Consider the following 12,883-nt stretch of genomic DNA (forward strand, 5'->3'; position numbering starts at 1 on the left):
TGTAAGTCTGGCTTTACTCTAACGGCGACCTCGCGGCCTGAGAGCCTTTTATAGGTAAAAGGGGCAGCTTGCGGGTGTTGGAAGAGGGAGTGTTTCCAAGTGTCCTGATTTCAACGGGGCTGGAGTCTGGGTCTGGGACGAGGGGCGCCTGGGAATTAGGATCGGGCAGCCCCTCTTCAGATCTGCAGCGAAGGGCGAAAAAGCGACTTTAGGCCCGGATCCTGCGAATAAATAGAAGTGAAAAATGAGATCTTTCTTTCATTGTGGAGCGCGTGCGGTGGTCCAGCCCTGGGGCCGCCCGGATCTCGGAGGGGAGTGAGACCGTAAGCTTACCTCCGTGGGGCGCACGATCTGGCGGGAGATGTGAATAGGGGGACACGTAATTTCGGATCAGCCAGCCGATGATGACCGGCCTGGGGATTCAGCTGGGGGAAAAAGAGTGTTAATAGAAATGTAGTCACACTTAGCAACTTTTTGTACATAGACTGATGTTCCTAGACGTGTTAACTATGCAAAACAGCTCCCTCAGTTTCCCTGCTTCCAAACAGCAACTTAGGAGTAGGCACACGCAGAAAATAATTACTTTTCCAGTTGCAGTGAGTTCCTTGACTTTTGACTTTTGTCGCACCCTAACACAGCCTGACTATGCCTCTAATAGGTCAGTTTCATGATCACTGTTTTCAGATATTCTGTCTCTAGAAACATACATGAGGATCTAATGGTGAGTCTTCAACAGCAGTCTGAACACACAGTACAGGAGTGTTGGTGATCCTGACTCTTGCCCACCTCTAGATTCAGTACATTCCTTTGTGTTCCCCAGGACCCAATGCATACCTCTTTTCTTGTGTTTATAGCGTTATATTATTTTTTTAAAATTGTATTTGTATGTGGATTCTGGGCTTCACGAGTCCTGTGGGCTCTGTGTCTTACTCATCTTTGAGTGCTTACTTAGGACCTGTGACAGTGCCCCACATGTATAGGCCCCTTAAATGTTGCATGAATCAGTGAAAAGACCTGCTTTTTGTCTGGTTTTGGTAATGCCAATCTGTTGTGGATATATGCAGTAGGGAAATGTACAGTAGCAACATAGAAACATATATCACTGGTGAGACAGTAAACATTTATCGATCACCTACTGTGTGCAGGACGCTCTGCCAGGGGCTATGAAGGATACAGAAATGTTTGTGAATCAACCCGTTTCATCAAGGAGCTAATAATGTAGTGGAGGAGTTAGACATGCACACACGTGACTGTAATATGGGGCAGTCTCTGGTAAGTGCTATAAAAGAAGTAAGTACAGACTAAGAGCAACGGACGTCTCGAGGGAATGGGATTATTTCCTGAAGGGAACCAGGAAAGGCAGCACAGAAGAGGTGGCATTTGGCCTGGTTGGTGGGTGGAGGAAATTCAATGGGCAAATTCATAGGGTGGGGGTTTTAGAAGAGCAGGAGCAAAGAACAAGCGGGGTGATAGTACTTTGTATGTTAGGCAATTGGGAAAATCTGGGGTGATAGGCACTTCATGGGGAGGTTAATGGAGAATTAGCCTGGAAGAAGTTGGGACCAGATTGCAGAGGGCCTTAAATGCCATGCGTGTGGTTTGAACTCGATTCTGTGGGCCCTGAGTAGCCTGTGGTGGCAAGATGGGCTGTCTAGGTCCTAGGTCTATCATGAGGGCCTTGAACTGAATAATCATCATTAATCAGATATTACTTGCTATCTCCTTTTTATTAAGCACAGTGATTGATACAGCTAAATAATCTGAAACTATTTTCATGAGCCATTTGAAAATCTACCTTAAGCCTATTGGTAAAGCTTTTAGTTAGAAGGAAGATGCTTCTGCATTAAAGCTTTTTGCAGTTAATATTTATTTGGGTTTTTAAAGCAGTTTGCTGAAGCCTAAGTATTTGGAAAGCCGTTCCTGTTGGTAACATTCTTCAGTGGAAAGAGCTGAGAATGAGAATCAAGGGAAATTGTTGTGTTGACAAGATTATAGTTAAGTTTGAATTTGAATGCTGGTCTCATTGTGAAGTAAACTGGAGGGTGGAGTGGGAGAATAGAAATGATTTTTTTCTCCCAGTCTTTTAGCAAAACGGAGATAGAGTATGCCTAAGTTTCCAGTCTTTTAAGCTACTGATTATTTTGAGTCAGCAAGACAAGTATTAAGGATATCTAAAAAGTTAGCTGTAAACTTTAATTCAGTTCAGCATGCTCTTAAGTTTGTTAGTATGCGAACTGCATTGGAAGATGCAAAATCAGTGTTAAGATAATTGTAGAAATGTTTTCTAGCATTAGCAGTTTGGGAATCATTTTTATGTCTATTTATTCTTTCTGTCTTCTAGAGCTTATATTCTCTGTGGAAGATGTGACATATTCAGATAATACGTCACCATGCAAGGCAGTACATGGTGAGTGGTATGACAGTAATGGCAGCCGTTTTGGGAGAACAGGGAGAAGCAAACACTGGCACTGGGCGATTGAGGGTGGGTATGATTTAGATATGTGAGGAGAGGGAGAGTGTGTTCATGTGGGCCATGTACATGGCCTGCCCTGATGGCCCTGGCAGTTCTGAGGTGCCCGCAGACATTAAAGGTGGGATGAGGTAATGAGTTGGTGACCTGTAATCATTGTACGACCTGCCAAGAAGAAGCACAGAATGTGTGAGAGCAGGGAACCTAACAAAACCCTTGGGGTGGTGACAGTGGCTGTAGAAAGGCCTGCAAGGGTGTTATTGTAGTAGCCAGGCAGGAGACAGTGGTGTGAAATGGATGCACTCAAGAAGTATTTATGAAGCAGAAATGATAGACATTTGAAAATAAATTTTTAACTAGAGGGGATAAGGGAGAAGTTGTCAGGTAACCCCTGGTATATATGACTTGAGGACCAGTAAATGGTCTCATCTATTGAGACAGGAAACACTAAAAAAGGAGCAGGTGGTGGTGTCTTGAAGGGGAAGGATCCTGAATTCCTTTCAGGATGTGTTAGGTTGAATTTGTGAGTCTGTGCTGAGTGCGGAGGAACGTGTAGACAGGGAGATGCTGGTGCAGATGTAGAGACGTGGGGTGTGTGGACGAGATGACATGGGGAGGTCATAGCAGATGGTTGAACACTGGGATGTGACTTTGTCATGCTGGAGGTGGAGCGGCTTTGGGGAGTGACAAGGACCAGGGACTGACCATGGCAGTGGGTTGGATGGCTGAGACTGGGGAAGAGGAGTTTATTGGCCATGAGGAGGTTCCGCTATTACAGAGAACTCAGTATTAGATGGGTGGGATATGGCAGTGGCCTAAGGGATGGTCAGGCATTTGTAAAACCCTGTTTATATAGTGAGTTTTTCTTTTATCTTTTTCTTTCCTCCAACAAAGTCATAGAATGTCATTCCACCCAGGACGAGGGTGTCCCCGAGGGCGAGGAGGACATGGATCCAGACCCTCAGCACCAGCCTTCAGGCCCCAAAATCTGAGACTGCTTCACCCTCAGCAGCCTCCCGTGCAATACCAATACGAACCTCCGAGCGCGCCTTCCGCCACGTTCTCCAGCGCTCCAGCTCCCAGTTTTCTGCCTCCACGACCAGACTTCGTGCCCTTCCCTCCACCCATGCCTCCGTCAGCACAAGGGCCCCTTCCCCCCTGCCCGATCCGGCCCCCCTTCCCCAGCCACCAGATGAGGCCCTCCTTTCCCGTGCCTCCCTGTTTCCCTCCCATGCCGCCTCCGATGCCCTGTCCCAATAACCCCCCAGTGCCTGGAGCACCTCCTGGACAGGGCACTTTCCCCTTCCTGATGCCCCCTCCATCCATGCCCCACCCCCCGCCTCCTCCTGTAGTGCCTCAGCAGGTCAATTACCAGTACCCTCCGGGATACTCGCACCACAGTTTCCCACCTCCCAGTTTTAATAGCTTCCAGAACAACCTCAGTTCCTTCTCACCCAGTGCTAATAATAGCAGTAGCCCTCATTTTAGGCACCTCCCTCCATACCCACTCCCAAAGGCTGCCAGTGAGAGGAGGTCCCCAGAAAGGCTCAAGCACTATGATGATCACAGACACCGGGATCACAGTCACGGGAGGGGTGAGAGGCATCGTTCCCTGGACCGGCGGGAGCGAGGCCGAAGTCCCGACAGGAGGAGGCAGGACAGCCGCTACAGAGCCGAGTACGACCGGGGGAGGACACCGTCCCGCCACTGGAGCTACGAGCGGAGCAGGTAAAGCACATGTGTGTTTTTAAATGAAGTGCAGAGGCCCCGGCACAGGCCATTTCTGTTGATCAACAACCAAACCAAAAAGGTCCAGCTGTGCATTTCGGTTTATAAAAGGAAAAGCATCCCAAAAGTATCAACATAGATTCATTTCAATGAATGTAAGCCAGTTAGTCTGCATAATACAGTTGACATTTTAATGATGATTAGTAAAAGATCTTGTAGTTGTTTGTGTGGATGTTGTATTTAATTATGTTCAGTATGATCCTCATATCAGGTTACAGCACGTGAGTTCTTTTGGAATTGTTGATCTGCGTATGTTATCAGTCAGGGATCGAAGTAGTTAACAAGCAGAACTTGCTTTCTGATGTTTAGGATAAGTGGAAGTTTATCATATATTGTGGCTTTCTTGCTCTGTTTCTTTATAAAATGAAATAATACACATTATCAAAGTTACAGTTTTCAAAATAGCTTTTAATTTGATTTTGTTGCATTGAAACATATTCATACTAAAGAAAGTTGCATTTAAAACATACTATTCCGGGCTTCCCTGGTGGCGCAGTGGTTGAGGGTCCGCCTGCCGATGCAGGGAACGCGGGTTCGTGCCCCGGTTTGGGAGGATCCCACATGCTGCGGAGCAGCTGGGCCTGTGCGCCACAGCTGCTGGGCCTGCGCTCTGGAGCCCGTGGGCCACAACTGCTGGGTCCCCTGCGCCTGGGGCCCGTGCTCTGCAGCGGGAGAGGCTACCGCAGTGAGAAGCCCGCGCGCCGCAACGAAGACCCAACGCAGCCAAAAATAAATAAAATAAAATTTGTTTAAAAGTCAGAATATTAAAAATTAAAAAAAAAAAAAGAAAACATACTATTCCATTCCAGATTACATTTCTTTTTTTCAAAAGACCAAATATCTATATATACAAGAGAATAAGGTTTTCAGCAGACACTCATAGATGGGCATCTAGAAGTGCTCTGAAGTTATATGCAAATTCTGTGTGTATGTATGTTTTTCTATAAGTAAATCCGTTGCTTACAGCAGATTCTTAAGAGATAGTGTGAGTCTATCACACCAAAAATCTAACAACCATGGTTTAGATGGAAAAATTAAAATGCACAGATGTCGATTGTACTAATATTTATTTGTACCTTCAGTGAACTCTTTACATTGATGAAGATTTGAGGTTTTCCAGTTGTCAAGCTGGTAACAGTGCTGCTCTTTCTGTCTCCTGTGGTGTGTGTACCTTCATTGTCTTGTGCAACTTCTGTGCTGAAAAGTTTGAGGTTCCCAAAGCGGTCACTCCGTTACTTGGGTTTTTGGAGAGCTGGTCTTGGCCTCTGTGGAATCAGTGTGCTTCTCAGTTCCCATGTTGTGCTCATGGCTGGGGGCTTGATTCTGACTGAACAGTTTGCCAGTAAACGGTAGCAGTCATTCTCAGTCCCGAAGAGAGTGACCAGTGCTCAGAAGGTTTGGAAGGAAAATGCTCTGTTGTTTCTCCCTGACGCCCAGTGGAAGGTGGAAGGAACATGTTTCCTTCAGAGGTGACTGATTCTGGTGGGCCAAAGCTGACCGAGTTGGTAGACTTTTAAAAGTCTTTTCAGCATGACTTACTGTCCCTGGTCAATTTTGTTCTTAATTCTGTGATGGACTAGTTGGCAGAGGCCTGTGATGGTTTATTTTACAGTTTTATGGTGAAAATCTAAATCAGAAAGAATTTGTTAGTAGTTTTCTTCAGACAAAGTGATTATTAATAAACCTGTCTCTGGGGAAACATTTTGCTGCAAACTTCAGCATTCTAGGTGGCATTTTTTTTTTCCGTTTTGGGGGTGCTGTAGTTTTTAGGGCTCTGCTGTAAAATCCTGAATTCTTCCATCCAGGCTTAAGCTTGGAGTTAATGTGTTTGTTTGAAGAAACACAGATGTCCTGTAAACTGAGGATATCTATCAGTAAATGAAATCAAGTGCCAAAAGAATTTCCCTTAATCTCCATTATTCTAAACGGCAACCCCTTTACCATGAAGGACCTTAGGCAGTTAGCTCATCTTTCTAAATGGCCTTTATTTACTTTGGAGTTGTTTTATAATGTTGTACTTGGGATATTTGCCCAGGAGCTGCCTTAGTGTCACAGCCACATTAAAATCAGCTCCTTTTGGGGTCTTGGTAGCGTGTCAGTCATCTGTCTTATATGGAATGCTTCTGTGAAACAAACATGGGGCACCTGAAGTCCTAGTATAACTTCTAGAAGTATATTGGAGAAAAGCAAAAGTTCACAAATTTGTGCATTAGGTTGTGTTAAGTTTATGCAAATTCTTTAGTCTGTCCTCTGGCTACTTCTCCCCTTGCTTCTTGGGGTAAGTGAATCTGTCCTTTTCCAAATTTCATTTTCCCTCTTTTTCTCCTCCTCTGAAATCTGGTTGAATAACAATTACAAGATCCTTTTAGGGCAAACTATTTCTGGAGGAAGTTTGTGAAGAAGTGGATGTATGCATTTGCTGTCGTGAAAGATCAGGGTTCCTCCGGGGAGTGGGAAAAGAAGCAGTGGCAGATGCAACCAGTAAGGTGCAGTGTAGCGGCTTCCCACAAATGAGTAGTGTTATAGCACAGTAATACCCATAGCTGTCCTGTTGAGTACAATGTGTAGTCATCAGGGAGCTAGTATTATGTATCTAATACTATGCTTCCAAACAGGGAAAAGTTTTTGGAAAAATAACCCAAGCATTGTTTTTCTTGCTTTAAATGGCTTTATCATATAGTGTTACTGTGACTTATGTCCATACTGGTCTTTTCAATTCATAGCCACTCAGAGGTAGTAATCATCATCAGAAATGCCACTCTTGAATGCAAAATTCTATCCCCTAGATGTTAAAAAAACAAACAGAATACTAGGAATATCCTTTAAGTTGAGGGTTTTTTTTAATTTTTTTGTTTCTTTTTTTGATGTGGACCATTTTTAGAGTCTTTATTGAATTTGTTACAATATTGCTTCCATTTTATGTTTTGGCCTTTCGGCCCCAAGGCATGTGGGACCCCAGCTCCCCAACCAGGGATCGAACCCGTGCCCCCCGCATTGAAAGGCAAAGTCCCAACCACCAGGAAGTCCCTAAATACAGTTTTTATTTGGAAATATAGGCAATTATTTTTTTCAGCAGCCATGCCAGCACAAATTACATTATATCTTTGTCACGTGGTACTGCTCACTAGCTGGGATTTACTGCCTAAAAGTAAACTGTAAATTTAGAAGTGTATCAGGTAAAGAATGTAGAATTCCAAGCACTGGCTACTTTACTTTGGACAGCTGGTGTGTACCTGAGGCTTAAGTATATGTTAAAAGTATTATTCAAAGGAGTCTTTCTTGAGGAGGGCTGATTTTTAAGTGAAAAAAATTTTTTGTTTTAATATCTAAGATCTCTATCAGTTGTGTAAGTTTTGATTTCAGTGAATTTACCTTTCTTCTATTTGGCTGTAGGTTGGGGGATTTTTTTTTTTTTTTGGCCATGACACATGGCAGGCATATAGGATCTTAGTTCCCAGACCAGGGATCGAACCATGCCCCCTGCAGTGGAAGTACGGAGTCTTAACCACTGAACTGCCAGGGAAGCCTGGTGGTGGGAAGGGAGATGTTTTTGAGTTCAGACATTTTTGTAGTCTTCATGCTGGACTCAGACTAATATAGCATTTTTTCCCCCCATTCTAAGACCTAGTAGTTATTTCCCTTAGATTTATTTCTGATATAAACACACTGGAGTTCCGACTTTTGTTTCAGATCTCATTGTACTTATTAAATAGACTCAGAAGTTATTACTATTATTATTACTAAATTCTGGTGTCACATTGGAAGGTTCAAAATTCTGCATTCTAGTTTTACACTGAGTAAACTCAGTGTCTCCCTTTAGAGTTTTTTTTTCAGATGAAGACAGCATTTAAAGGTAAAGTGACTTAGAGTCTCATGGCAATTAGTGATTTCTAGAACTATACCTCAGGCCTATAACCTATAAGAGTTTAGAACTGTTTCATTATAGACCCTTGTCCTAATCTTTACTGTAAAAGCTTTAATTGGCATATATTTGATGGATGAAATTAAGAGTGTTCTAGAAATCAATAGACAGTTGAATCCTTTGAAGTTTTCCTCTTAGGTTAAATAATCAAGGTTGGCTGGTTAGAAGGTCTCAAGAGAAGATCATGATAAAATTCCCTTTGTTGCTCAGTATTAAGTATGACTTTTTTTTTTAAAGAAAACAGCAAGAAATGTCCAAGTTAGTTAACTTCTGTAACGTGAAACACTCCTTTTTCCTCTAATAAATGAAGGATGAATAGAAATTCCCATAGTGAATAGCGCCTGCAAAATTCTTAGGTGAGGTGAGGTTCATTTATTTAGAAGGTGAATTCAGTGAAAAGAGATGGTGTTTTGAGTCTTTCTGTTGAAAACAGCTCTGTGTATTAATTCCTTTAAGAGAGCGGGAACGGGAGAGACACAGGCACCGGGACAGCCGAAGATCACCATCTCTGGAAAGGTCCTACAAAAAAGAGTATAAGAGATCTGGAAGGTAAGCAAGGAGTTGACACTGGTAGAAGTCATAGGATTATCTCCTGGAATTCATATTTTGTGCTTGTGCAAAGTATCAGCCAGGTCTTAAGAGTAGCCCGAGAGTCTGTCCAAAGAGCCCTGTGAAAAGTTAAAGTAGCCAATTACTTAAAAACCTTTACTTTCAAGATGTATTGAGAATGAACAAGGAAAATCTTGATACATTTCCAAAAGTTAGAAATTATATGGGCCACTTTCTGACCTCAATTGCTATAAAACTATACATTAATAATTCAAGGTTTTTTAAGAAAAACTTTGAAAATTCATAATTATGCTCTTAAATTTACTTGTTTCAAAAAAAAAGAGCAAAACTGCAGTCACACCTTATTTGGAAAAATGACATTGAGATTGCTGCAAATCAAAACTTGCAGGATATAACCAATTCTATATCGAGAAGTAAAATTCATGTCTCATATAATGGTAATTAAAAACAGTACTCTAGGATCTGACAGATTTGGGGTCAATTATTAGTTTTCCCAACTTTGTTATTGAGCAAAGTAATCTAACTTTTTTTAAGCCTCAGTGGCTTTGTCTAAAATAAGGACAGTTATACTTGCCTTATTGAGTGGTGAGGGGTCACTGAGATAATACACGTAAAACACTTAGAACTGGGCCCACTAGTGCCAAATAAATGGTAACTATATATACAATTATTATCTGATCACTTGACTCTAGAAATTGATAGAGTATAAGAAAAGCAGAAAAAGGGATTTAAAGATAAAAGAAATTAATGAAATAGAAAATAGAACTGAAGTACTATAATAATATTTGTAAATAGCAAGATTTCTTTGAAAGGCCGTACAATTTAAAAAGTGGCAAATCAGGAAGACAAAAACATACATTCCATTAAGTATAAGAAAGAATTATTATACTATATATTATAAGAATTATTATATTATATATTATATCTTATATAAGAAAGTATTATTATAGGAATGAAGGAGGTTTAAAAATTATTGTATGTTGGTATAAGTACAGATATTTTATTTGAGAGATTTAAAAACTTGGATGTGATGGGTTGTTTTCTATGAAAACAAAAATTACAAACCTTACACAAGAAGCAGAAAATTTTAATAGGCTGATAACCGTGGAAAAAAGTTGAAGGTGAATTTGTGCCACTTTCAAAAAAGTTTTAAACTATTTTAGAACACTGATGAAGATGGAAGGAAAGCTCAGCTCATGCTGTGATACCAGGAGAATCCAAATGGCAAAAGCTAATCAATGAAAAGAAACCACAAAACAATCTCTTATGAATAGGGATATGAAAATACTGATTAGTATATTAGCAAGTTGTTTTCAGTTGTGTGTTAAAATAATTGAGAGCTTATTCCAAGATTGCATGGGAAGATAGGTTAGTATTAGGAGATTTGTAACTGTAATCCTTTGTGTCAGAATCTGTGGGGTTATCTCAGTACCTGCCTATTAGATATTTAAAATAAAGTCACATCCATGTATGAGTAGAAACTGGGAAACCTCGAGTATAAGCAGACTTCTTTAACATGATGGAGAGCATTATCTCGTGACGAACATGATTGATACCATCTCAGAAGAGCCAAATTCAACGTTGAAACCTTATAGACCTTCTCATACACATTAGAAAAAAAGACAAGGGAGCCCAATTGCCTACCACTGTCACCTGATGCATAGCTAAATCAACAAGCAAACGAAAAACTTTGCATCCTTGTGTGTCCCAGGTATCGTACTGGTGCGGTGATATAGTCATTAATACCAGTCCCCACTTTTCAGGAATAAGAAAGTTAGGTACTGTGAGAAGTGCTTTTCGTAGAGCAATTACTGTTGCTCTGGGAACACAGCAGTCGATAACTCAGTTTAGGGTAATCACAGAGAAATTGACATTTTACTGATACCTAGAGTATGAGTAGGAATGCATGAGGGAAGGGGGATGGTAGGAGAAGAGAGAGAGCGGGTGTGAAGGTTGCAGCATGGAGAAATGGTCTCAGAGGATCAAGCCTGGAGGTAGGGAAATGAGTTTAGAAGGCTTTTGTTAGTAATCCACACAAGAAATGATTGTGCCTAGACTGGTGCAGTGACAGTGGCGATGGGGAAAGGTAGAGGTAATTGAGAGATCGATGAGGGAGGCGGAAGGACTTGATAACTGATCGTGAGGAAGAGGCGGCAGCAGTCATCACCGAGGTCTGGTGTTCCCCTTGGAGGGCTGGGAACACTAAGAAACAGGTAAAGGAAGAGTTCAATTCGGGGCAAGTGGGATTTGAGAATCTGTGAGACAACCAGATGGAATTGTGTGGTAGTTATTTGGACACAGAGGTGCAAGGTTCGGAAAAGAGATCCTAGCTGGAAATACTAAATGCCATGGATTAGATGAGGTCAGCTAGGAAGAGTTTGTTCAGTGAGAAAGGGCCTGAGGAGGAGGAGAAGGAGGGGATGAGGACAGGAAACAAGTCAAGATACCGTGTTGGTGGAAATCATTGAGGACCCATCTGAGGTTGATGGTTTTTAATGCAGTGTGCTAGAAAGCTCTTCGGTCTCCTGGTTTCTTCCCCATGCCCAGTAGCTTGTGGAGAAGGCAGAGACTTGGATTCTGTGAGTCTAACTAATGCAGTAGATGAGAAAATAAAAATTACAGATGTAAATCCTGTAAAGGAGGGAGAGTTGTCATAGTTGTAATATAGCGTATTGTTAAAAAACAATTTCGAGTTTGGATTTTGAAATTTGAAATTCCTGAGACACCTACCTAAAAAAAGATGTTTTGCTCTGTTTTGAAATGTCCCTCTCAAAGTGTTAAAAAAAAAAAAAGAAAGAAAGAAAGAAAAAAAAAAAGAATACTAATTGTTGTTCACAATAGACAACCCTGACCATCCATTATTCAAGATACCTGCCTAAGGGGATGGGGTGACATGTCTTCTGCCTGTGTTTCTTGATGATAATAATAAACATTTGGTGGGATTTTTAGTACATGTCAAAACGTCTGTGTCAAACAATCATATTAGCATTTAACTACCACTTATTAGCTGTGTGATAGTGGGCGAGTGATATAATTTCTAATTGTTTCCTCTCTAGGGGATGTTTATATCTGCCTCAGGATTCTTGTAAGGACTAAGTGTGTCAGGGTGCTTACAAGAGTGTCAGGCTCTCAGGAAGCACCACAAATGAATAAACAAACAAACAAACAAAACCACACCACTGGGAGCCAAGATTTGCCATTATTAGCTAATGATATTATCAGGAAAATTCAAAATTAGCTAAGAAACATAGAGAATTGACATATGACAGCAGACAGGTGATTATTTTAATAAAAAACTTTCAATAAACAAAAAAGACTATAATCCTAATTTTAAAAATATTGGCATGGCATATTGACTCAGATGTTCAGAAAAGAAGTGAATGTGAAACGTGTCATTTCAGTAGTGACGAATTAAATGAGATACTCTTTTCATAAGAATGGTAAAGATTAAAAACAATCATGTTGACAAGATGTGTAGAAATGGGAAATCACATATGGTTTTGATGGTAATCTAAACTGGTACTGTCTATCTGTAGAGAAGCCTTAAAAAAAGTACACATTCTGCGTATGAAATAATCTGACAGGTCTGCAGAGAACCCAAGTGTGTTTACAGTAGCATTGTTTACAATGGCAAAAAAAAAAATAGTAACAACCTAAGTGACTGATCAGATTTGTCAAATTATGGAATATACATATAAAACAATAATATGAACTTATTAAAAATGGTTCAGATATAGATGTATTGAAATAGAATGATGTTCCTGATTTACTACTGAGTTGTGGAGAGCAGGCTATAGAGTTTCTTTTTTGTTAAAACTTGTATGTTTACATATCTATGTCTTTTAACACATTTGTGAAATTTAGTGGTTATCTCTGAGTGGTGTTACAGGTGATTTTTGTCTTGTTTTTGTTAATGTTTTATTATTTTTCTACAGTGAACATATATACATTTTACTTCACAGTACATTTTTTTTCTGGTAATAAACCTAGTGATGTACATTGTAATATTTGGAAGTTATATTAATAAGTAATCAATATATATATAACCCTTCTAATCACTCACCCTTTTCCCCCTGATGTATACACACTCACACTTACCCTGTCATAAAATCAGGAGTGAATGGTAGTTGATG

At 40.7% G+C, this 12,883-nt stretch overlaps 1 protein-coding gene across 1 annotated transcript in view; it reads left to right on the forward strand.

The window, feature by feature from the left end:
* Positions 1–3,371: 3,371 nt before the first annotated feature.
* The window catches only part of DROSHA (drosha ribonuclease III), a gene marked incomplete at its 5' end in the record, with an annotated part of 122,339 nt that continues 112,827 nt past the window's right edge, over positions 3,372–12,883 (forward strand). The window contains 2 exons of the mRNA XM_079704044.1: positions 3,372–4,198; positions 8,637–8,729. Of these exons, the coding sequence (XP_079560170.1) occupies positions 3,372–4,198; positions 8,637–8,729 (920 nt within the window). The remainder of the gene's footprint in view (positions 4,199–8,636; positions 8,730–12,883) is intronic.

Source organism: Hyperoodon ampullatus (genome assembly GCF_949752795.1).
Source record: "Hyperoodon ampullatus genome assembly, chromosome: 4".
Taxonomy (NCBI): Eukaryota; Metazoa; Chordata; class Mammalia; order Artiodactyla; family Ziphiidae; genus Hyperoodon; species Hyperoodon ampullatus.